The sequence below is a fragment of the Macrotis lagotis genome, chromosome 1 (genome assembly GCF_037893015.1).
Source record: "Macrotis lagotis isolate mMagLag1 chromosome 1, bilby.v1.9.chrom.fasta, whole genome shotgun sequence".
NCBI lineage: Eukaryota > Metazoa > Chordata > Mammalia > Peramelemorphia > Peramelidae > Macrotis > Macrotis lagotis.
The window spans coordinates 35,875,506-35,898,198 of NC_133658.1; the positions used below are offsets into that span (position 1 = coordinate 35,875,506).

General features: G+C 42.6%; 1 protein-coding gene across 2 annotated transcripts in view; it reads right to left on the minus strand.

Moving 5' to 3' along the window:
* Window positions 1-1,598: 1,598 nt before the first annotated feature.
* Window positions 1,599-22,693, minus strand: part of EIF2AK3 (eukaryotic translation initiation factor 2 alpha kinase 3) — a 74,537-nt gene continuing 53,442 nt past the window's right edge. For both annotated transcript variants that reach the window (XM_074197222.1, XM_074197214.1), the window contains exons 11-17: window positions 21,337-21,459; window positions 17,567-17,716; window positions 15,935-16,709; window positions 11,700-11,867; window positions 8,665-8,766; window positions 5,249-5,311; window positions 1,599-2,760 (exon numbers count right to left, since the gene is read on the minus strand). In XM_074197222.1, the coding sequence (XP_074053323.1) occupies window positions 2,584-2,760; window positions 5,249-5,311; window positions 8,665-8,766; window positions 11,700-11,867; window positions 15,935-16,709; window positions 17,567-17,716; window positions 21,337-21,459 (1,558 nt within the window). In that variant the 3' untranslated portion in view covers window positions 1,599-2,583. The remainder of the gene's footprint in view (window positions 2,761-5,248; window positions 5,312-8,664; window positions 8,767-11,699; window positions 11,868-15,934; window positions 16,710-17,566; window positions 17,717-21,336; window positions 21,460-22,693) is intronic.

Below are 22,693 nucleotides of genomic sequence, written 5' to 3' on the forward strand. Positions count from 1 at the left end.
CAATTTATATTCATGATAAATGGGAAATAATCAACAGAGGAAATTAAAGGGACTGGGAGAGGTTTCCTGTAGGGGTAGGCTATTAGCTGGAATTTGAAGGGAACCAGGGAATCCAGAGGCAGGGATGAGGAGAGAGAGCATTCCAGAACTGAGGGACCTGTAGTGAAAATGCCAAGAGTCAGTCTTGTATGAGGAATAGCAAGGAAGCCAGTGTCACCAGATCAGAGTATGGGGAAAAGATGGGAAGGAGACTGGAAAGATGGGAGGGGCTAGATTTTAAAGAGTTTTGAATGCCAAACAGAATTTTTTTGATTTGATTTGATTTGATCCTGGAGATGATAAGGAGTCACTAAGTTTACTGATTATGTGGGTGACATGGTCAAACCTCTGCTTTAAGAAAATCATAATTTATTATTATAAATTATTAAAAATATTTTTTAAAGGGATGAAAAACCTTGGGAAAATTTAGCAACTAAGCAAGATGATCTGGAGTGGGGAGAGGCTTGTGGAGGCAGAGCCTGTAGCAGGCTATTGGATGATCCAAGAAATAAGGCCTTCTCTTTTACAGAGAAGTAACAGTGTCAAAGAAGGGGAGGGGGAGGAATGGCTGTCTTTCGTTTTGTTTTGTATTTTTGCCAAGGCAATGGGGTTAAGTGGCTTGCCCAAGGTCACACAGGTATTTATTAAGTGTCTGAGGTCAGATTTGAACTCAAGTCATCCCGACTCCAAGACCGGTACCCTATCCACCACAACCACCTAGCTGCCCTGACAGAATGGTTTTCAAGCAGTGTTACAAAGGTAAAATTGGCAGGCCTTGGCAAGAGATCAGAACTGAGAGTGGTGAGGGATACTAAGGAACAAGGATGATGCTGAGCTTGCTGACCTGGGAGACTGGGAGGATGGTTTTACCTTCCACAGTAGCAGGTAAGTTTGGAAGGGGAGAAGATTTGGAGGGAAAGATAATGAGTTCATTTTAGAGATAACTGAGTTTAAGAAGTCTCCTGGACATCCAGTTTGAGATGTCTAACAGATAGTTGGAAATGTGAGACTGGAGGTCAGCAGGTAAGAACCAGGAAGCTGGATAAGTAGATTTGAAAATCACCATCATAGGCACAGCTAAGTGGCACAGTGGGTAGAGCACCAGCCCTGGAGTCAGGAGGACCTGAGTTCAAATCTGATCTCAGACAAGGCACTTAACCCCATTGTCTTAAATAAAATTTTTTTTTAAATCACCATCATAGAAAGAGATGATCATAGAATTCATGGTAACTGATGAGATTATCAAGTGAAGAAGGATTTGTTTCTGACTGTATTGTACTTAGGTCCTCAACCAATAAATATATTTGTTGTGGCTGATGTCTTCCAGACCCTTACATAGGAAGAAGAAGAAAGGAAAGTGACGCTCTCTTGAAGTTATGGAACCTCTTTCTAAATATGCTTCTGGACCCTAGAACCAGGGCTTCCTGAAGACAGAGATGTGATCACTCTTTTCATTTCTACAGTTCCTTCCTGGAAAATTCAAGAGTCCTCAATTTTATAATTTTCACAAAGTAAAAGACAAGCCATAAATAAAAAAAGTTTTATTAAATCATTTAGACTTGAAAGAAGTCACAATAGTTAACACACTTTTATGTGTGTTCTGTACACCACCAACCCAAATGGATTGATTCAGCATTTTTATAAATAAAAATGAACATATTTACAGTGAAAAATAAAACCACATTAGGCAGATAAGTTAGATGATTAAGCAGTAGTCTACAATCAGGTTTTAAAAAGTACCAATCTACAAGATTATGTTAAGACATAAGACTTCATTAGGTTGGAAATTTTTCATAATTCTAAAAATTAGCTGTAATATATGTTCATTTCTTACTAAGATTTTTTTGACTCCAAAAAATCCTAGGGCCTATGGCCAAATTTACATCAAAAGCTTCATTTCCCTCTATTGGAGTGCAAAGACAAACCATTAACCTTTGCTTAGGACCATTCTAAGATATGGAACTATAATACCACAGATACCCCTAGAAAAACTAGTTTTGGACAGAAGTTCCTCTCCCATTGTGCTGCCTGCTCTGTAAGTGGGGCAGATTCCTAACTGACCCAACCAGGATAAAAAGGGTGTCTGCTTTGGGGGAGTCCAGTTTCAAAATCACCCCAATATCCTCAAATTGTTCATTTCTAGAACAATAGAATCACGACATGTGGAGACCTCTTTCTGTGCTATAAAAATATCTTAATTCTGTATACATTTAGGAATCTCCTTCTCTTCCCCAGGTGGTAGGCTTTAACAAAATACCAACACATGAAAAGAGTAAAGGAGTCAGGAATGGGAAGAGTGGTCTGCCAGGGCAGAGGGACTAAAGCTAAAGGGACATCTGGAGAGGTCAGGGACTGCCTTAAGAACACACAGCATTCTCAAGTTTTGCCTGAGGTCAGTTAAATCTGCCTCACCCAGAACAGGCCAAATTTAAATGGCCTAAGAATATTATTTTCAAGTCTAAGAAGTGACTCTTAGGGCCTGGAGGGATGAAGGGGCCAGGCCAGAACAGTAGGGCAACAGTCAGCTGGGCTGCCAGGATGCCACTACTTGCTTGGCTGCCTTGAATGTTTCATTCCAGATGAACTTAGGGAGCGGGACCTCTGCCGGAGCACGGTTTTCCCAGGGAATTCCAAGTCTTCAAATAAAGAATTTTCAATGATGTCCGTGGCCTCAGGTCGCTCAGTGGGAGATGGAGAAAGCATGTGTTGAACCATCGTGTACTGAAATGTAAGGAAACAAAATTGAGGGTAAAAAGATGAAGGTCAGCTCAGGAGGCAAGGCTTCACAATGGTCACAGTGTCTGGCTTTCTGACAATGAAGGCCTCATTCCCAAAGCAGGGGCCCTTGAATTCATAAAGCTTTCCACAATCTGCTGGAGAGCTTGGATTGGTTCATCAAGTCCAACCTTATCCTCTCCTTTAACTGTGAAAGATACTTCCAGCTTTTTCTGGCATGTTTCCTGCCATTCCTTTCCCGTCCCCCACCCTGCCCATCCACACCATTCATCTCTCATCTCTGGTCTCTTCATAGCTAGCTATTCACTCCCACCTCATCCCAGCCACTTGGAAGCCCTCAGATCCTTCAGGCTTCATTCAGCTTTTACCCAGCCTCCCCCAGCTCTTCTGGTCCCTCACCTCTGCATCCATATTATCCATCCCCCACCTCTCCCACTCCCACAGAATGGAAGCTCCAGGGAGGGCAGGGGTCAGATCCCCAGGGCCTGCCCAGAACACAGACCCATCCCAGTCCTTCCTTCCTGTTCTCCACTAGCATTCACTGAGTGCTACTTACTGCTCTACAGGCCCTCAGTGATAAAAAAAAAAGGTTTTTATTAAATATCAGTGAACAGAAATGCTCATTAACAATTTGAATCTTAGGACCATGTGAAATGACTAGTACAACCATGGCCTCCAGCTTGGGAGGCTCTAAGAGGCTGACTGACCCTCCAGAACTCAACCAACAAAGGACTAATACAAAACTGACACTGAACCCATGTTTTCAGAAAAAAGATCTGTGATTTTTGTCAATGTGGGCAATTCCCTTTGCCATCACAGACCCAAAGAGATGGTTTTCTACGTTAACCACAGTCACTCCAACCATCTCCACAGATTAATGCAGGGGTAATAGACACAATCTAAATCCAAGCCCAAGCCCATGGGGTCCAGTCTGGCAGCACCTGCCAGGCCTGAGTCTCTCCTGGCACAACCTTGGTGGGTCCAGGATCCTCTCCAGGTCACAGAGAAGGTCAGGAAAGCTTGGGTGGAGTCGGAGTCCAAGATTTCCCTCTCTATCCAGAGATTAAAATCCTCAAAATTCACCAAGAAACATGTTTGCACAGCATTGCCCTAACACTTAAAAAGGAATATTTCATCCTACTATTCCTTCAAGGTCTCATTTTGACTCCCTTCCTGTTAGAAATATAAAGTATTCAGAAGCATTTCCCTTATCGTACTGGATACAGCAGAACATCACCAAGAGAAAAGGAGAAAAAATAGGTTTGAATTATCTCAACTGAATCTTCAAATCCTGGGTGAACATCATGACCAGAACACCTGGCTAGGGACAAAATAAGGAATTTCTTTTTCTTCTCTCTCCCCCTCCCCTCCCCTCCCCTCCCCCTCCCCCCTCCCCTCCCCTCCCCTCCCCTCCCCTCCCCTCCCCTCTCCTCTCCTTCTTTCTCTCTCTCTCTCTCTCTCTCTCTCTCTCTCTCTCTCTCTCTCTCTCTCATCTGTCTTTCTCTTTCTCTTTCTGTCTGTCCTCCTCTTTGTCTCTTTCTCTCCCTCTGTCTTTCTCAAACTCGCCTCTCTGTGTGTCTGTCTCTGTCCCTCTCTCTGTCTCTCTCTTTGTATCTGTCTCTCTGTCTCTGCCTCCCTCTCTGTCTCTATCAGAGAGCATCCCAAGAAGGCAGCAGAGGGAAGAGGGATTTTGCAGAAGAGAAGGAACTGGGGGCTGTGGTGGGAAAGGCAGCTCTGGCATCCCTCTGGTCTAATGTCCACAAGGGAGGAGAATCCGGAAAGGATGAAAGCGATGGAGACAGGCCTAGGACTCAAGAAGAAAAGGAAAGGGAGCCCACCAGGAAGGAGGAAGAAAGTCAAGGGGAAAGGAAGCCCTGAAGAAAAGCAGAAGTCAATTCATGAAAATGTGGGTAAAGGTATATGAAATAGGAATTATACAAAAAGTCAAAGGCACAAAAGGCTTCAAGGCTCTTGGGGGAAAAACTGGACAAAGAGGGAAAGGGGAAGATCGAACCTTTTTATACAAGTATTTATTTCATTGCTTTTGACCTCATGTGACTGGGTGAAGACACTTTCTGGTGGGATGTGGGAAAATTTTTTAACAGTATGATAACACCTTTTTCTAACTAAAAAAGCACCATCTGTAAGGCTCCAAAATGCAAGTATTCTCAAAAGTGAAGCACAAGCCCTACAAATATTTATGATTACTCTCCCAGGGTGAGCAGAGCTGGTAATTAAATGTATGTGTGGGAGACAGGGCCAGAACATGGGAAAATCACTGGATTGGACAGCAAGAGAGCTGGGCCCTGGTGCCAGGTGTGACCTTGGACAAAGTCCCTTCAGCTTTTGAGTCTTAATTTCCTTATCTCCAACATGGAGAGGAGAGACACGGTGGTCTCAAGGGGTCCTTTCCAGCTCTACCATTCTGGGATTTTAAAGAACAAGGGGTTTGAGGAAGTACAAACATACTTACTTCTTGAGGATATTTCTGAGCAAACAGAGGTGGAAATTTGAGATTTCTTACATCGCTTAATATCTGAAAAAGAAAAAAAACCCAGCTCTGAACATCTTCCCAACCTTTTATTTCTTGCTGCATCATAGAGCTAAAACATTTTGAAAACAAAACTTCTTTGCCAGATAGAATGAGCGTGAAGAGAGTGTGAAATGAAATCAAGGACAACTTGACAATGTCTTCCTGCCTAGCAAAGCCCCAAGATCTGGGGCACCAAGAGATCCAACCCAGGTCAATAATGCCAATGTCATTAGATCCCAAGGTACAGGAGCAGCTTGCAACACATGGCCTGGATTATCAGGAGAGATGAAAGAATTTTGCCAAGGAGTCCATCATTTGTGGGTTTACCCAGAACAGATATCTTCTCCCTCCAGGGGAGAAACACTCCTGAGCCAGCTCCTCACTGAACTGCACGGGCACCTGTCATCTTTGGTTGTAAGGATCAAAGGAGATGCTTTTTGAACAGGCCCCTCACCTGGGCCTGGAACCTAGAGGAGTTCTATGCATGTTGAGTCCCCTCCCTTCCTTTCCCAGAGCACTGGCTTTAGAATCAAAGACCTGGGTTCAAGTCCAGGTTCTGACAACCACTCCCCAGGTAGTTTCACATTTCTAGACCTCAGGGTCCTCCTCTGAAAAGGGAAGGGGTTGGACTAGATGGACTCTACAGTCTCTCCCTCTACTAAGCCCTATGTCCTAGTGGAACTGGACAGGCATTTATTTATCATCCATTTTCAAGAAGAAGCCAGAATGATGAGTCACCTTAGCCATGACTACACTAGGGAGAAACCTGAAGTGCTGAGACACAAAAGGGAAGAAACTCAAATGAAGTGGAAGAATCTCTGCTGCGGGCCCATGGATGAGGGTGAGGAGGGCCTGCCCCCAAGGGTGCTCAAGGCCTAGACTGGAGAAGAGGAAGGGCAGTTTAGAAATGTGTCCAATTAAAAAGAGAACCACACAAGGAAGGTTTTTTATTCTTTAAGGTCATTGTTTTAAAGTCAATAAGAGTGTTTTATCTTTTAAATTAGTTTTGCTGTTTTGAAGCTCCAGATTCAGGCTTTTTACCTTGGTCTGCTAACATGTGGGCAAGAGTTTCTACAAATGGCCCAATGACCAGGCAGTGGCTACACCAACTGTGGCACGTGTCCACAGTGGGATTCTCCTATAGAATTTGGAGAAAGATGTGAAAACTTGCATGAACCTGTGAAGGCTGAAGAAAGCCAAATCAACAAACCAATATAACAACTGCAATAATGTCAATAAAAAAGCAACAATAAAATAAAACCAAACACCGCAGTTATAAAGTTCTATCTTGGCCCTGGAGAAGAGATAAGGTCACACACCTTCCTCCTTTCATGGGAGAAGTGAGGCACCCTGGGCAAGGAATGTTGCCTGCACTGTCAGATGAGGGGGCACCTAGGGGGTTGTTTTGCTGAACTGATTTCTTTTTTCCTTTTTTTCTTAAACAAAATACTGAAGGGGGAAAAAATAGTAACATGTGACATAAACAACATGGTATAAAAACAAAAGGCTATAATCTAAACTTTTAAAAACATGTATCAAAGAGAGATGAGTGAAATAACTGGGGATGAGTCAAGTGGGACCAATGCCAGGTCAATGCCCCTCAGAGGCTTTTTATTCTCGGGGGGGGGGGGGGAGGCTGAGCATATGGAGCTGTTGGGGAAATGTCATCCCCTAATGAGCCATCATCATTAGGCCTTCTCAGTGAGGTGCATGTGATTGATCAGATGAAAGTGGCATCGGGATGACAGGAACCCTCCATGCTCCACTGAATCAAGGTCTGGCAATAATCTTCTTTTTAAGAGAAGGGGCCAGAAGCCAGGCAGGAAAGGAGATGAAAGAAGAAGGAAATCAATTTTGTGACACCAAATTATTAAAGTATCAAATGAGGCAATTGTAGCCAGGATGATGAGTTGGGGAGCCACAGAAGGGAACCCAAGGTGAGTTGTCTTTATTTTAAACCACTCCTCTTTATCTCAAAAGGCAGGAAAAATATTGTGGAAGAAATTTAGTAAGAGCTATGCCCTCCCACCTCCTAGGTAAACTTCTGATTGGTAGTAAAGAAGCAAGAGAGGCTTATTGGTGAAGAGATGGTTAGGGGAGAGATTCCCTTTGGGACCTGCAACTGACCCCCCAGTTCCACCAAGGGGATGGTCACCGGGGTCATCTTCACTTCCTGCCTAAGCAATCTGGGCACATTAGAAAAGAGGGAAGAAAAAGCAAATGACTCAACACAAGCTACACATATAACCTAAGGATCAAAGGCAAGTTTTTGTATTGACATATTCACTACTAGGAGTGAATTAAATTTGTTTTGAAAATATTACTTTTGCTTTAGGTCCTGGGCTTGAAAAACACAATCCTAATTAATCCTTTTAAGACATTTATTGCTAATTGTTTTTGCACCCCTTTCCTTTCTGATCTAATCCTCTTTCCTTCCCACTTTTCCATGACCAGGGAACCATCCTTTAGAGCAAAGAATAAAAAGAATTAAGAAAAAAGCAGTGGAGTCAAACTAACAAAGACACTTGTGCAGGCCAGTCAGAGCCCACCATGCTCCATCTCCAGGGAAGGGGGGGCAGGCATTTTTCTTATGTACAGACCCTGTTCTGGAGTCTGTACCAATTTGGGGGACAGTCCCCTGACTGAAGTTGCCCTTGAAGGTGCTACCATAGCTGGCCAACCTGGCTCCCAAACACATCCCTCCCCAGGTTCTCCTCCAGGCCTTTGCTCAAGTTACTGGCATCATTAAGTAAGGTAGACTCTTGGAGAACTCTTGAGATCTCAAGTGGTGGGGCTGCCCTAGAGAGTTGCTGGAACTCTGATACTCTCTCTGTTACCTCAAAGGGAACTGGAGCCTTCCTTGCTCTAGTCGATACCATGGGGTGTCTGCTCTGGAGGAGAGGTGGCTTCACTTGCCATGCTCCTGGCCCTGTGCAGGGCCTAGATGGAGATTTGAAGATCCACTCCTGTGACTCTCCAAATCCATCCTCTGGGGCTTTTCTTCAACCACTGACCTCATCACACTTAGAGTTTCTTACACCCTTGTTCAAGTGTTCCTTTCCCTTCCTTAACTAAATGACAAATTTCTTGATGAATGAGAATGAAGTTTATATTTCTATCTCCTTCACACATTTATAAAATAGCAGACACATTGCATATTTTAGGAAAATTAAGCAAAATTATGGAAATAAATTCAATAGCCATAAGTAAAAGTTTAAAGATTTAAATTAAAGTCCTCCTTATGTCACCTTTCATTTCTAATGATGATTATTTTGAGAACTTAATCTTTCCTTTATCTTTATTCTTTTATCTTTTATTATTATTTTTATTTTACACTTTTAAAAAGAAAAACTTACCTTGACCCTCTCCATCTGAGTTTGGAATGGATACAGCAGTTCAAATAGGATGAGGCCCAAAGAAAAGATGTCCACTTTATGAGAATAATTATTCCCATAAATCTGAAACACAGGAGAGGGGAATTAGTGAAATAAATAATATTGATGAAGAAATCAATGAATAAAAAAGACAACAATTTTGTGACATATCTAGTTACTTCTTGGCCCACTCAGAGGAGCAAAAAAGACAGTTTTATTAAGAATATTAAAATTTTGTTAATCATGAATCTTTCACTAACCCCCCCACCCCAAAGTATGTTCTCCACAGGTCATGCACCTCCCAGAAACTCAGAGTCGGAAGGAACCTCAGAAACCTTCCAATCTGGTTTCTACCTAGACCTGATGGGTCTTTTACAACCTGCTGGAAAAGTGGTTCCAGTGATGGGGAACTTCCTCCCTCCCAAGGCAGATCCTTCCATGATATGGCTGCAGCTGTGATTGTGAATAAGTGTTTCCTAATATTAAGCTCAAATTTGTTTCACAGGAACTTCTAAATTTTCCTAGTTCTTTTAACCAATGCTCATTTGGCATGACCTCAAGGTTTTCCATCATCCAAAATACCCTCTTCTGCAGTCTCCTAAATTCATTAATGACCTTCCTCAAATGTTGGGTCCTAACTAAACACAGACCTCCAGGAGTGGTCCAACCAGAGCCTAACATATAGAGATGGTCATCTCCTTAATTGAGGATGCCATTTCTTTCGTTGTGGTCTAACATGCCCTTTGCTTCAGTGACTGCCATAACTCTGTTGATTCACAGTCAAATCTGGAGACCATTCAAATGGTTGTCTAGCCACACCTCCCCTTTTGCTTGTCTGGATAATTCCTGAATCCTTATTGCAATTTCAATAGCCTTGACCTAATGTTTTATTAAGAACTTTTTGAATCCTTATTCTCAATTATCCAGGTCAACTTTGATCCACCTTCAGATTTGACAAGCATGACTCATTCTAAGTCACGGGTAAAAAAATGTTCAAGTGTCCACCCAGGGAGGAGCCCAGCTCCTTGGCAGTCCCACTGAACGGTAGAGGTGATACAATACCTAGAGCTCTGCCAGGAGTCAGTTGTCAAACTAGCTGTCATCTAACTGAATTCAGATCCGGCCTCATCTGTGTGACCCTGGACAAGTCACTTTACCCTGTTGGCATCAGTTTCCTCATCTGTACAGTAAACTGGAGCAGGAATTAGCAAACCACTCCAAATGGGGTGCTTAGGTGTCGGACACAACTGAGATGATCAAATACAACAGGGCATGATGAGGAATTTTTTTGGTTTTTTGTTCTGAAAGGATGGCAGGGATTTGGTTATATGTGAAAGCACCAAAGAAGAGAGTAGGCCATAGAAGGAACCTGAATATCAGAGAGGAAGGGACATCTGTGGGGTCTGAAATGCCAAAAGGAAGCTTGAGGACACTGCCACAATTTTGAAAACTGAAGGTACATAGCTTACACTGGCAGCCAGTATGCCAGGAGGTCATGGAAGCAGGCCCCTTCCTAAAATGACATATGACAATCCTAGGATGCCTTTTCCAACGCCACTAGGCTTTTCTTCCTTGGGAACTTTGGTGACCTTAAGAGGCACCTGAGGAAGATGTATATAAGATTCACAGCTTTGTGGATATATGAAAAAAATGACCCACACGAGTCTGTACTGAGTGATGCCAGCGCCGGTTTCAGGGTCAAGAAGTCCCTCTTGTGGGTCTCCTCAGAATGTGTCTGACCACATTTTGAGATCTAGTCAAAATGGTCTTCCCTTTGTCCTTATGCATGCCTCTCCATCCCCCCTCTGAGTCTTTGCACAGCCATTGTCCAAGGCCTCACAGGCACCCCCACCTCTCTCACCTCTGGACTTCCCTTATGTTAGGTGAGCTTGAGAACAGGAGGTCCCCCTCCTCCCCAAGGCTAATGGCCTCATTCTCAATCTCCCAGATCTTTCATCACTCTTATTTGACTTGGTTGGATTCTGTATAAACTTAGACCCTTCTAAGTTTGAGTTCTTCCCTGTTAAGATGTTGGTTCTTTGAAGTCAGGACTTTTCATTCTTTGTTCTTGTACAAACAGTACCTCTGGGAGAGGGTCTAATAAATGCCAGCCAACAAGTCCTGCCTCTGACAAAGTGGGGGGCCTTGTGAGCCTGGGTGAGGCATACCCTCTCAGCTTCAGCTAATCCTAGAAAACTATGTATGATATGCAACAGCTGCCAATATGCATTGATGGGTGGATTTTCCTCACCTGAGAGATTTCCCGTACCAACTAAAAAAAAAAATCACAAGGCCGGCCAAAAATGTAAAAACTCCCTGATATAACATAGTGAAAATATGGTACAAGGGAAAAGCAGCTGAGAAGGTTCACATCCTGTCCTTCCAGAGTTCAGAAGTTAGCACCCCACAGGAGCAGATTCTGGGTACCCAAATTATTGACAGGAGCAGGGAGGGAGCTGCAACTGGCATTATAATCCTTTCTCCTTGAGGGGTGAGAATCATGATTGAATCTCAGCTATTTGCTAAGTCCAGCAACAGTCATAACAAGAAGTCTTGCTTCAAAAAAAATTTAAAAGTTTATAAAAATAAGACTTTTATGGCCTAGGTCAGATCATTCACTGAGGAAACTATTAGAGAAACTTCTTCAAGGGTCTGAACAGTCCCCAGGCAGAGATGTCAGAGAGAAGCAGAGAAACTATCCCTGTCCATTCCACTGGCTAGGCCTGGGTGCAGTGCTGTTGTCGCTCCTTTGGTTTCCTGTCACATCACCAGGATCACCCCCAGCTTCCCTTTGCCTGCAGGACCCAATCCAAGGGGTCTTTGGCCTTTCAGTGGCTCATCTCTAAAACTGAGGGGTTTTCTTTGACCAAGTTCTTGCTTTTACATAGTTATAAACAGATATCAGGAATCCATGAGTTTACAAAGAGTGGCTAAGCAATAGCCAGCTACTGTTGGTTAGACCAGAAAATCATTAATGAGCTGCTCCTTTCAATCATCCCAACAATACTGTCACTCACCTGCTCTGGGCTCATATACAGCTTGGTGCCCACTTGTCCGGTGTGCCTGGCATAGTCAGGCATTGGGGTCAGAACCATTTGCTCTTCTTCATCCTGGTCCATAGCGGTCACCAACCCAAAGTCACCAACCTTGACCACATCGTCCATTGTAAAGAATATATTGGAAGGCTGAAAACAGCAGAAGAGGGAGTGAGGAGAGAGGGAACAGATGGGAACTCAACACACAGAGAAGACTGGAAGGAAGAAAGGAACTGATCCAAGGCACTGGGCAATCTCCACCATGATGGGGGATGGGGGGTTGGTTTGAAGGTGGCCTGTCAATAAGAAGAAAGTGGATTCAATGATGCTCAATTCATCTCATACTTCAAAAGACCTTCGACTGGTTGGGCAGCACTTCCATGGTGAGCATTCCTACTGACAGGAAGCACAGCCCCTTCCCATCTTTAGTAGACAGTCTCGAGTTCATCATCTAGAGGCCGACCTTCTGACGATGCTCTCTAACCTTTCCTAGCTCCAATTTGGACTATGTGCACTCTTCCTCTCCCTCCCTCCCCCCTTTACATTCTCTCTCTCACTTTCTCTCTCTCCCTCTCTCTGCATGACCTCTCTCTCTCTCTCTCTCTCTCTCTCTCTCTGTGTGTGTGTGTGTGTGTGTGTGTGTGTGCGTGTGTGTGTAAAGAGAGAAGTTAAAAAAACCTATCCTGAGAGAGTCTTGAAGTATACAGAAAGGCATCTGAGCAACAGCTTCACCAGAATCCAAACACCCCAAATCAATTAGTCTCCACATAACTTATTTTAACCATTATTTCAAATGTCCCCACACCCATCTAGGCACCAAAGCAGCTAACAAATACCAAGATGTATGTTATAATGTCACCATTTCTCTTACTATGCCCATTCTTCTGCACAGGCATTAGCATGAAGTTGGCCAAAAGACACGAGTGGCTAGTGCTGTTTAGACTACCTGGTGATGGGGGAGAGGGGCAAAAGGATCCCTTAGTTTATACAGCACAGATGGAGACCCATTTCTATCCCCATGCCCAGTGTATGCCTTACATGGAGAAGACTCTTTAGAACTGCTTGCTAAATTGTAAATATTGGAAGGCAATTTTCTCAACTAAAGATAAAAACACTGTGGGGGGCTTCCCTTTCTCAAATCCTAGAAGGCCATGAATACACACTCCTTTCCTAAAGAAATGAAAATGGACACCAAGAAACAGAAAAAGGCTTCTTTATACAGATTCACTTCACAGAATGATAATTTGGTTTCCAGAAAGCAAACAAAATGGGAAAGAGATCCATCAGTCCTTTCCTGGAATGATCCTACTGAGAGGATCCATCAATCAATCTAGGGAATCTCCATTTTGCCCAACTAATAAAAATAAATAAAATAATAATATAGAATGAAATTAAAACAGAATACTGATATTGTTATTTGACAAAGCTTCCCTTATTACTTTCCCTGATTATGGAAAATGTGCATTCATAGCAGTTGACTCTTTCTACCTAAGCCAGACAGTTACTATTCTCTGAAGCAGAAATGTCTTTTTCTTTCCCCTCCTTGGTCTTCTTCCTTTTAACTCAAAGAATCCATTGGGTGGCCCTTGACTGGGTCTGACTTTCTATAACTCCTAATCCCTATTGTCTTTTTGCCATAACTACTACCCAATCAGCAACTAATAACCCCTGCCAAGCTCTTATAACTGTCCAAGGAAGTCCCCCTTTAACGAAAAAACTCCCAGGGTTTTAAGAATTCATCCCAAAATAAGAAGTACCAGGTAAAAACTCTTGGCTTGTTACCTCACCTTTAAAATGAAGGAAAAGGAATGATTGCCTCATTTTCCTTGTAGCTCGTAAATTTTATGACTCATTCAACTAAGGAATATCAAGGCCAACCACAGGTATGTCTTAGTTTATAAATGCAATTAGAATCTCTAGATCACCTGCTCCCTAAACCTTATTATCTTTATTACTGTGGCAGATGGACAACGCATCTTATTCTCACTGCCTAACACATGTCATTTGTGATGGAGCTATCATTTCTTTGTCTCAGTGTACATATGTGTGCAGAACATTATGACTAAGTAGGTGAGTCTTGGGGATCTGCCCATGTTATGTAACAGGCTAAGTGACTTGAGCAGGGTCGTGAAGAAAAGAGATAGGATCTGAATCTGAGTTTTCCTGACTCTAACAGCTGTCCTTCATTTCTGAAGAAGACCACAACATCAGAGGGGTGACGCCATGACAAGCACATGAACTGGATTTGAGAGAGGGGGTGCTGTGCTAAGTTACCAGCTTCACTTTCTCCTCCTGGATCCAGTGGTCAGATAGGAATCAGGATGACTGGAGATGACACTGGATGCGAAGCAATCAGGGTTAAGTGACTTGCCCAAGGTCACTATCCACATGCTATGCATTTAACAGAAGTTAAATAAATGTATGCTGAAGTGAATTCCCTTGAAAAATGGAAAGAATGGCCCATTTTCCTGACTCTGAGGCTGCCTCTCTATCTTCCATCTTATGCTGCCTCTCAAGAAATGACGTTTAGTTCTTTATGGGGTGAAGCCAAAAAGCATCATAGAAAATGTGGAGCAGCAAAAACTGAAAACCCACAGTAAGGAACTAATTCTAGTCCATGTCCTGGCCTCTGTATAAAAACAAAAATCTATAATATCAGAAAACAAACTACAAGTTCAAGCAATCTGAATCTATGAATCTTGTTAAGAAGTTTAAATTAAAGTTATGTTATTTTGATAACTGACCAGATGTAACTACCAAACCCAGATTATTTGGAGCCAAAGACAAGTTCACTTGGAGCAAGTTAAAAAGTGTCAGAATTCTGGGGTTATTAAGGAGTTCCTAGGTGAGGGAGAAATATTTATTGAATAACAATTGGGTTGGAGCACTTCTGATAGTGGACAAGTGGTTATGGTCATGGACAAGTCTTTCAACCTCACTGAATGACTCATCTTCCTCATCTGTGAAATGGAGATCACATCGGCCCTGACATCTTGGACAAGGGGGAGGTTGTCAGGAGGACCTGATGAGAGAATGCAGCTTAAGCACTCTGCAAACCTCAAATGCTATGGACTCATCCATTATTATTCTCACTACTGTGAGTAATAATTACAGTAGCAGATGGTCCTGTGCTTTCAACATTACTACTGCCTAAGACTGAAAGAGATGATTAAATTAGGTTTAGTGTAAGGTAACTTAATCTTTCTGAAATGGAAGTATAAAGTTGTTAGAAAGTTCTGAAGGTTCTCTTCCTGCGTCACTGCTAGTGACAATTATAAAAAAAGAGACAAGGTGGGGCGGCTAGGTGGCGCAGTGGATAGAGCACCAGCTCTGGAGTCAGGAGGACCTGAGTTCAAATACAGTCTCAGACACTTAATAATTGCCAAGCTGTGTGACCTTGGGCAAGTCATTCTTTTTTTTCAAAAATTTGATCTTATTCATTTAATTTTTTTTATTTATTTAAGGCAATGGGGTTAAGTGACTTTCCCAAGGTCTCACAGTTAGGCAATTATTAAATGTCTAAAGCCAGATTTGAAGGGCAGTCACTCAACTCCATTGCCTTAAATAAATGAAATTAAAAAAAGAGATAGAGACAGATTCTATCTCCAAATCCTTTCCTTCCTGAGCCTGTAGCAGAGCAGAGATGCTACATAAAGATGTTCATAGAGAGCATCTGAGAACAGTGAAGAATACCATCATATGCTGACTAAATGAAGACACAAAGACCAGAGCAGGCAGACATCTTTGAGAAGGTAATCTGTCCTGAGAAAAAGCAAAGTCCTTGGGATAGGGGGTAGTTAGGTGGCACAGTAGATAGAGCACCATCCCTGGAGTCAGGAGGACCTGAATTCAAATCCAACCTCGGACACTTAATAATTGCCTAATTGTGTGACCTTGGGCAAGCCACTTAACTCCACTGCCATGCAAAAACCAAAAAAAAAAAAAAAATCCTTTGGACAGGATCTGAAACTGCAATCCCCCAAAAAACAGTGAGTGTATCTATTTGAAGTGGAATCACAGTATTTTAGAGATAACAGGAACTTTAGAAAGATTAGTCCAGATGTCCTTCGTCATCCCACCTCACAAATGAGAAAGCAGAACCCCTGCACTAACAGAAGGTCTGCCCAGGCTCCTCATTCCTGGGGCAATTCTCTTTCTGGAAGTGATCGGAGGACAAGGAAGGCCCTTGCCCCCGCAGACCTTTAAGGAATACCCACCTTGAGGTCTCTATGCATAAGTCCTTTACTATGCAAGAACTCCACAGCCTCAGCTATCTGCAGGAAGATGTGCAGACACACAGTCCTCTCCCTCTCCTCCAGAGCACACCTTTGGTTCATCCAGTCCTTGAGATTTTCCTTCCGGCAGAGCTGCATTTGGATGTAAAGGTAGACCTTGGGTGAGCTCGGCTGGAGTTTTTCAGCAGTGTTTTTAGTGAGGTCCAAACTTAATGTGGTTGGTCTTGGCGGAGAAATGGACAAAGGGCTTTCAGAGGAGAACTGCCAGTCTGCCGGTTGAAGGGCAGCAAGCTTATGCGTACACTGGCTGCCATTGTGCAATGCCTTGGGCCGGAGGTCCTTGCTGGGAGTGTTGTCACAACCAGAGTCTTCAAACACAATGGAAGAAGAGGTCCTCTCCCTGGATCTTCTGTAAGGAAGGCCATTGGAAGGGCAAAACTCATAGGAATGGCCCTCATCATTGCCATCCATTGTGTCATCTTCGACACCACAGTCTGTGAGGCAGCTGTCCCGTAGGTTCGACACTGGGTCCACGGAGCCACTCATATCCCCATTACTTGTGATGGAAAATTCCAGGGGAGAGAAATGACTCTCAGAACTCTCCTGGTCATAAGAAATCCCTACAGAAAATGATTTCCTTCTCTGAGGTGAAGGAGCGATGATTTCAATATGTTCCTTTGTGGAGAAGGGATCCATTCTACGAATTTTAACTGATGGCGCATCCATTGGGCTGGGAGAGCTGAGAGGCCAGTCAGTGCTATAAGATAATAAAGGTAGGGGAGGTTGTTTTGTGATTAAGACTCCTTTTATTTTCACCTTTTGTATAATGCATATAATGCATAATGCACAGAGCACCCCAAAATAATCAGTGAAATCTTCTGATCCTAACAGCAAGATTTTTAAATGAAAAATAACAGCATGAAATAGTGTATTTCATATCACTAATTCATTTGGTCAACTCAAATTAAAAGGCTTTTCTCATGTTATGGTCTCAAAAAGCTATCATAAGGGCCTGGCCACCACAGGAGGCAGGTTTTTGATTGGATTTTTTTTTTAAGCTGAAAATCCTCCTGGAGAACCCTCATGTCTGGGCCCAAGGGTTAATCTCAGCACTTGTCTGTCCACCTTAGAGGCACCAGAACAGGGTCACATCTTCTGATCTGGTCCATGGATTCATGTACTTATACATAGTCCATGTATAAGTAGTTGAGAAAATGTAACTACCTTCAGTCTTAGCAGGGATGGAGGTCTAAGGACACACTATGCAGTAAATTTCTAGACAGGATCAATATACTAGTTAGTTTTGTTGCACTGCTATGTCTTTTTTAAACTTTTTTATTCTGGGTGGTAAGGAATGGCTCACTAGGAATGAAGGTGAGCAGGAAATATTCAGAAAATAAGGGTGATATAGAGACCACAGATCTCAATGTACATTTTAATAACAAAAGGCTTTGGCTGACAAGAGGCCAGGGAAAATTTATAAGAAACCTGATCACCAAGAGCAAGAATATATTGTTCTTTCAACTTATACAATTTTTCCCTACGATACATAAATCAATTTTCCTTCAAACAAATGAAAGCCTTCTAAGAAGAGAACATTAGCAAGGAGGTCACCTTTCATCTTTCAGCCAAAGCTCATCCATCTTCTCCTGCCACTTTTCCGGTGGTGCTTCCAACCAGGCATTGAAGTATCTCACAATTCCTGGATGCTCAAGCTTGGCTAAAGCTTTCACTTCTCGCATCACCTTCTCACGGGCCAACTCCCTGTCATTAAAATGTAAAGCATTGCATTGTCCATTTTGAGGAATTCATCAAAAAGAAAAGAAAAAAGTCTTTCTAGATTGCCACTCTTCCTCACTGTCCCATTCGTCAGTGATAGAAAATTAAGTAATCTAGCTTCTATGTTTCAAACTACAAGTCCTTTTTTTTTTTTTTTAGTTTTTGCAAGGTAATGGGGTTAAGTGGCTTGGCCAAGGCCACAAAGCTAGGTGTTTATTAAGTGTCTGAAACCAGATTTGAGCTCAGGTCCTCCTGACTCCAGGGCTGGTGCTTTATCCACTGTGCCACCTAGCCACCTCCCAAAATGCAAGTCTTAAGAAAAAGACAGAAAAATGCCTTAAAAAGGTTTGTTTGTTTGTTTTTTTATCTACAGGCATCCATGTCATATGGTAGGGAAACTTAATTCCTCATTCAAAAAGGGCTATTTTGATAAATGACTGAGTTATTTATTCATTCATCAAATCAATATCTAATAAGTACTTACTAGGGATCAATTACTATACTAAGTTTTTAAGAATAAATCTCTACAATTTAAAAATTCTTGCTTAATCCTCCCTAATCAGTCAACCAATTTTTACTAAGCACCTGTTGTTGTTGGTCAATCTTTCAGTCGTATCTGATCCTTCTCGACCCCATGAACCTCTGATCATGGGGTTTTCTTGGCAAAGATACTACAGTAGTTTTCCTTTCCTTATCCAATGGCAAATAGAGGTTAAATGACTTGGCCAAGGCCACACAGCTAGGAGGTTTCTGAGGCTGGATTTGAACTCAGGTCTTCAGAACTCCAAGTCCAGGGCTCTATCCCATGCTCCACCAACCTGCCCTTACTACATGTCAGACAACGTATTATGTGCTGGGGATACAATGAATGAAACAATCCCCACTTTGGAGGAACTTACCTTCTAATGGGGAAGATAATTTTTATACATGTGTACATAAAAATGTGCCACATATAGGCTATGTATAAAATATATGTCAGATATGGCTTAAATACAAAATTAATACACACAAATATACACCTACATAGCACACAAAACAACAAGGTAGTCTGGGAGGGAGGGAACTGGCAGTTGGTGGAAATATATCATGTAGATGGTAGTATAAAGCAGCAAAGCTTGGCCACTCTGCTTCTGCTGCCCAGGATGCCCCTCCCAGGATGAGCACATCACTTCTACATTCACTGTGGCCACCCTCAGCCTCCTCTCCCCTCTGACCAAAGGGCGAGTCCCAACTCCTCCCAAAGCCTTTCTTTATAGAGGGTGAAGCTGGACACTCAGCTCACTTACCTTGCGTCCGCTGCCCCATTGCCCCCCAGTATCACAACCCTCTCTCCCTCACCCTCTATTGTTCTGCCTCCTTTTGTGTCACCTTCCTCTGTAAATTGCATGTTTGTTGGGACAGGAACCATTTTTCTTTTTATTAAGTGCATTCCCCTCACTTAGACAGCATCTGGCACTTTATTGGTTTGGTTTGGATTGGATGTACTTGAGATGTATTTTTAAAAGAGAAGAGGAATCCTCTGAGTCAGAAGACAGGATGCCAAGTGTGTGAGAGGCACAAGAAAGCTGATGCAAAGTCAGAGAGACAAGAGATGTAGTGTCTGAGTCCTAAGAACCAGAGAGCAGTCCATGTGGCTGAAGGACAGAGAGCATAAGTGGGGTAACATCCAGTGAAGCTGGGGCCAGGCTAGGTAGGGCTCTAAGGGCTCCTTTATTCCAGAGGCGACAGGAAGCCACTGGAGTTGGCAGATGGAGAGAGTCACTCGGTTACCCTGCCCTTAAGCAAAATGATTGGCAGCAGCCCACAGGATGGACTGTACCCCTGAACAATTCATAAGGAGGTTGAATAAGCCAGTGAGAAGTGACGTGGGAGCTGTGTGCAAAGGGAGAAGGGGTTGGGTAGGAAAGAAGCCATGGAGGTAGAAAGGGCAAGATTGGGGATGAGGGAAGGAGAAGAGAAGAGGGTCAAACTAAGTTATGGACAGGAGACACTGGAAGGATGGTGGTGAGACATCTGAAGAAAGATCATGATTTGGACACATTGTGTTTCAAACATCTTACTGACATCTAATTTGATTTGTCCAATAGACAATACTGGGATAAGTCTCAAGGGACAGACCAGGGCATCGATCCGATGTTCTAAGAGGCAGAGCATGCCAGATGTGGGGGAGAGGGAATGCAAAAGGCTGGAGGTGGGACCTGAAGCACCACCTATGCAGAACAGCAAGGAGGTCAACATGTCAGCCCTGGAGGAGGCCTGGGAGAGAGGAGAGTGGACCAAGAGTGGCAGGCACAAGCCAAAAAGAGGAAATTATATTTAGTCTTGGAGATAACAGGAGGAGGACACAGCCAGACTCCCTGCTTTAGGAAAATCACATAGGCAATGATAGGGCAGGACAGAGACTTGAATTAGGGAGACCAAGCAGAAGGCTGTGCGTGTGTGTGTGTGTGTGTGTGTGTGTGTGTGTGTGTGTGTGTGTGTGTGTGTATGTGATTAAGTATGTTTAAGTGTATGTGTGTGAAATTAAATGTGTGTGTGTGCAATTAAGTGCATATGAGAGAGAATGTGAATGTGTGTGTGAGCATGTGAGTGTGTGTTAGTGTGTATGAGTAAGTAGGGAATGGAGACAAGAGATGCTGTGGGGGTAGAAAAAATCAGATCTGTCCCTCACTGACTAGATGGGATGAATGAGGGGAAGGTGCTGAAGGTGACACTGAGAATGTAAAGCTGGGTGACCAGAAGTACTGTGGCAAACTTGGAAGGGAGGACATTTTGAAGAACAATCACGTTGAAATGGAGATAATGGGGAGGTGCCTAGCTTGAAATGTCCAAAAGGCAGCTGGTAATGTGGGATTAAGGCCCAGGAGAGAATTGAGCTGTATAAATAGATCTAGGAATCATCTGCATAGAGATGATAATTAAACCCATGGGAGATGGTGAGGGAGTACAGAGAGAAAAAAGAAGAGACTGAGAACCAAGCCCTGGGAGCTAACCCCACTTAGTAAAAATGACATGGATAAAGATGGAGCAAAGTTGGCTGAGAAGGAACAGTGCGACAAGGAGGAGAAGCAGAAGAGAAGGCTGTAATACAATCCAGGGAGAAGGGTATCCAGAGAGAAGGTGAACTGCGAAGTGACCCAAAAGGAGGACAGAGCAAAGGCTGATTTCTTGGCAACAATTCCTTCTAATACTGGTTTTTGATATAATGATGTGCATTTTCTACATAGCTTTCTAGTACTTGGCTTATTAGAAAAGCTCAATAAATAACATATAATATCAGATTACTAGCCTCAAATAAAAATGCTAAGCTGTACTATTGCATGTAATTGGAAAAATAAAATTTCAATTAAAAAGAAAAAGAATGCCAGCTTAGATCAATGTATACCATGGAAACAATGTAAAGACTAACAAACTGCCATCTGTGGGGTTGGGGGGAGGGAAGCAAGATTAGGGGAAAAATTGTAAAATTCAAAATAAATAAAATCTTTCTTTTATTAAAAAAAAAGAATGCTATGCTGCCCTCAAGGAGATCTGACACTACCTCACATAAGGTTTTATCACAAAGAATGAGCCCCAAACTTTCTCATAAAGTCAATATTCATTACCTATTGGGGAGACGGATTCTTTTGATGGCATAATTGCAATCATCAACTTTGTTTCTAGCTTCAAAGACAACTCCAAATCCTCCACGACCCATACACTGGATTGGTTCAAAATCTGTTAGATATCTGAAGAGGAAATTTTAACATTTTTTGTAGCAACATGTTTCAAACAGTGAAAATACAGGAATAAAGAATTCATTTCTACACCTTTAGGGGATGATACACAAGAAGTCTAAAAACTGAAGGGATCTCATCATACCTACCTCATGGGATTCTTACTACTTCACAATCATGTTTTTATTGTGCACACAGAAATACCATTCTGGTCTACTTAATTCACTCAAGCGATGCAGACAGAAGGGAAAGTTAAATTAGTTATCTTTTGTTATTTTAAGTATTTCGAGAATCTGTAACTTCACTGACATTGATACTTATTCCCCCACTGGGACAAATCACAACCTCTCCAGAACTGAGATGGTCCTTGAGAGGTGCTGTAGCTGACAGTGATGAGCCCCTCCACCCTAAAGCTGGTCCCGGAACAACATAAATGTGGTCCATCACTGAGCTGATACTTGGAGATTTCTCAGCTAGGGGACCCTGCTTGCCCTCCCTGGCTCAGGGTCACTGCCATGGGAAGACAAAGTGGATAAAGGAGTATCATCATGACCCTTAAGTCTGCATCCCCCTTGTTATCACTATGTTAAAAACTTTAAATCATTTTTTTTTGGTCAGAAAGGTCAGCTCTCCCCTTGCACAAGGATCCTCAGAAAGTGATCTGTGTACTGACATACTTTATAAATGATAAAATGCACCATCAATATGGACCACCATTACTATACGATTCCAAAGCTACAAAAGTATGTGTCCCAGCTGTCCAATGCCCTTTACTGTCTCTCTGCAAAGCAAATGTTTTTCTCTCCTTTTTTTAAGGAATCTATAAACAAACTTCTATTTCCCTGGGGAAAATTTCTCCTTCTAGTAATATCCAGTGATCCTCATCTAGATCCTTCCAACCTATCACCCATAACACAACCACAAATTCCCCAACTCTCCAAACTTGTGTGCTCCCTACTCTCACTGCTGCTTTCAACCAGTTCACTTTAGGTTCTTTTCAGTTGAGTTATCTCTTCCTTTTTTTGGAATGTAGACTCAAATTGCATTTCATTCCATTATATCAGAATTATTTTTAGCTGCTGATCTTTCTAATTACTAGTCCTACCCAACATTGACAAAAGAAAGTATTCCATATGGTGGGAGAGCCCTGGAATATTCTCTGAAGTTCCCTCCAACTCTCAGGACTCTCTCATCTACAACCTTTAAAGCAAGTTAATTCAGTTGGCTAGAGAATGGTCCTGATGAG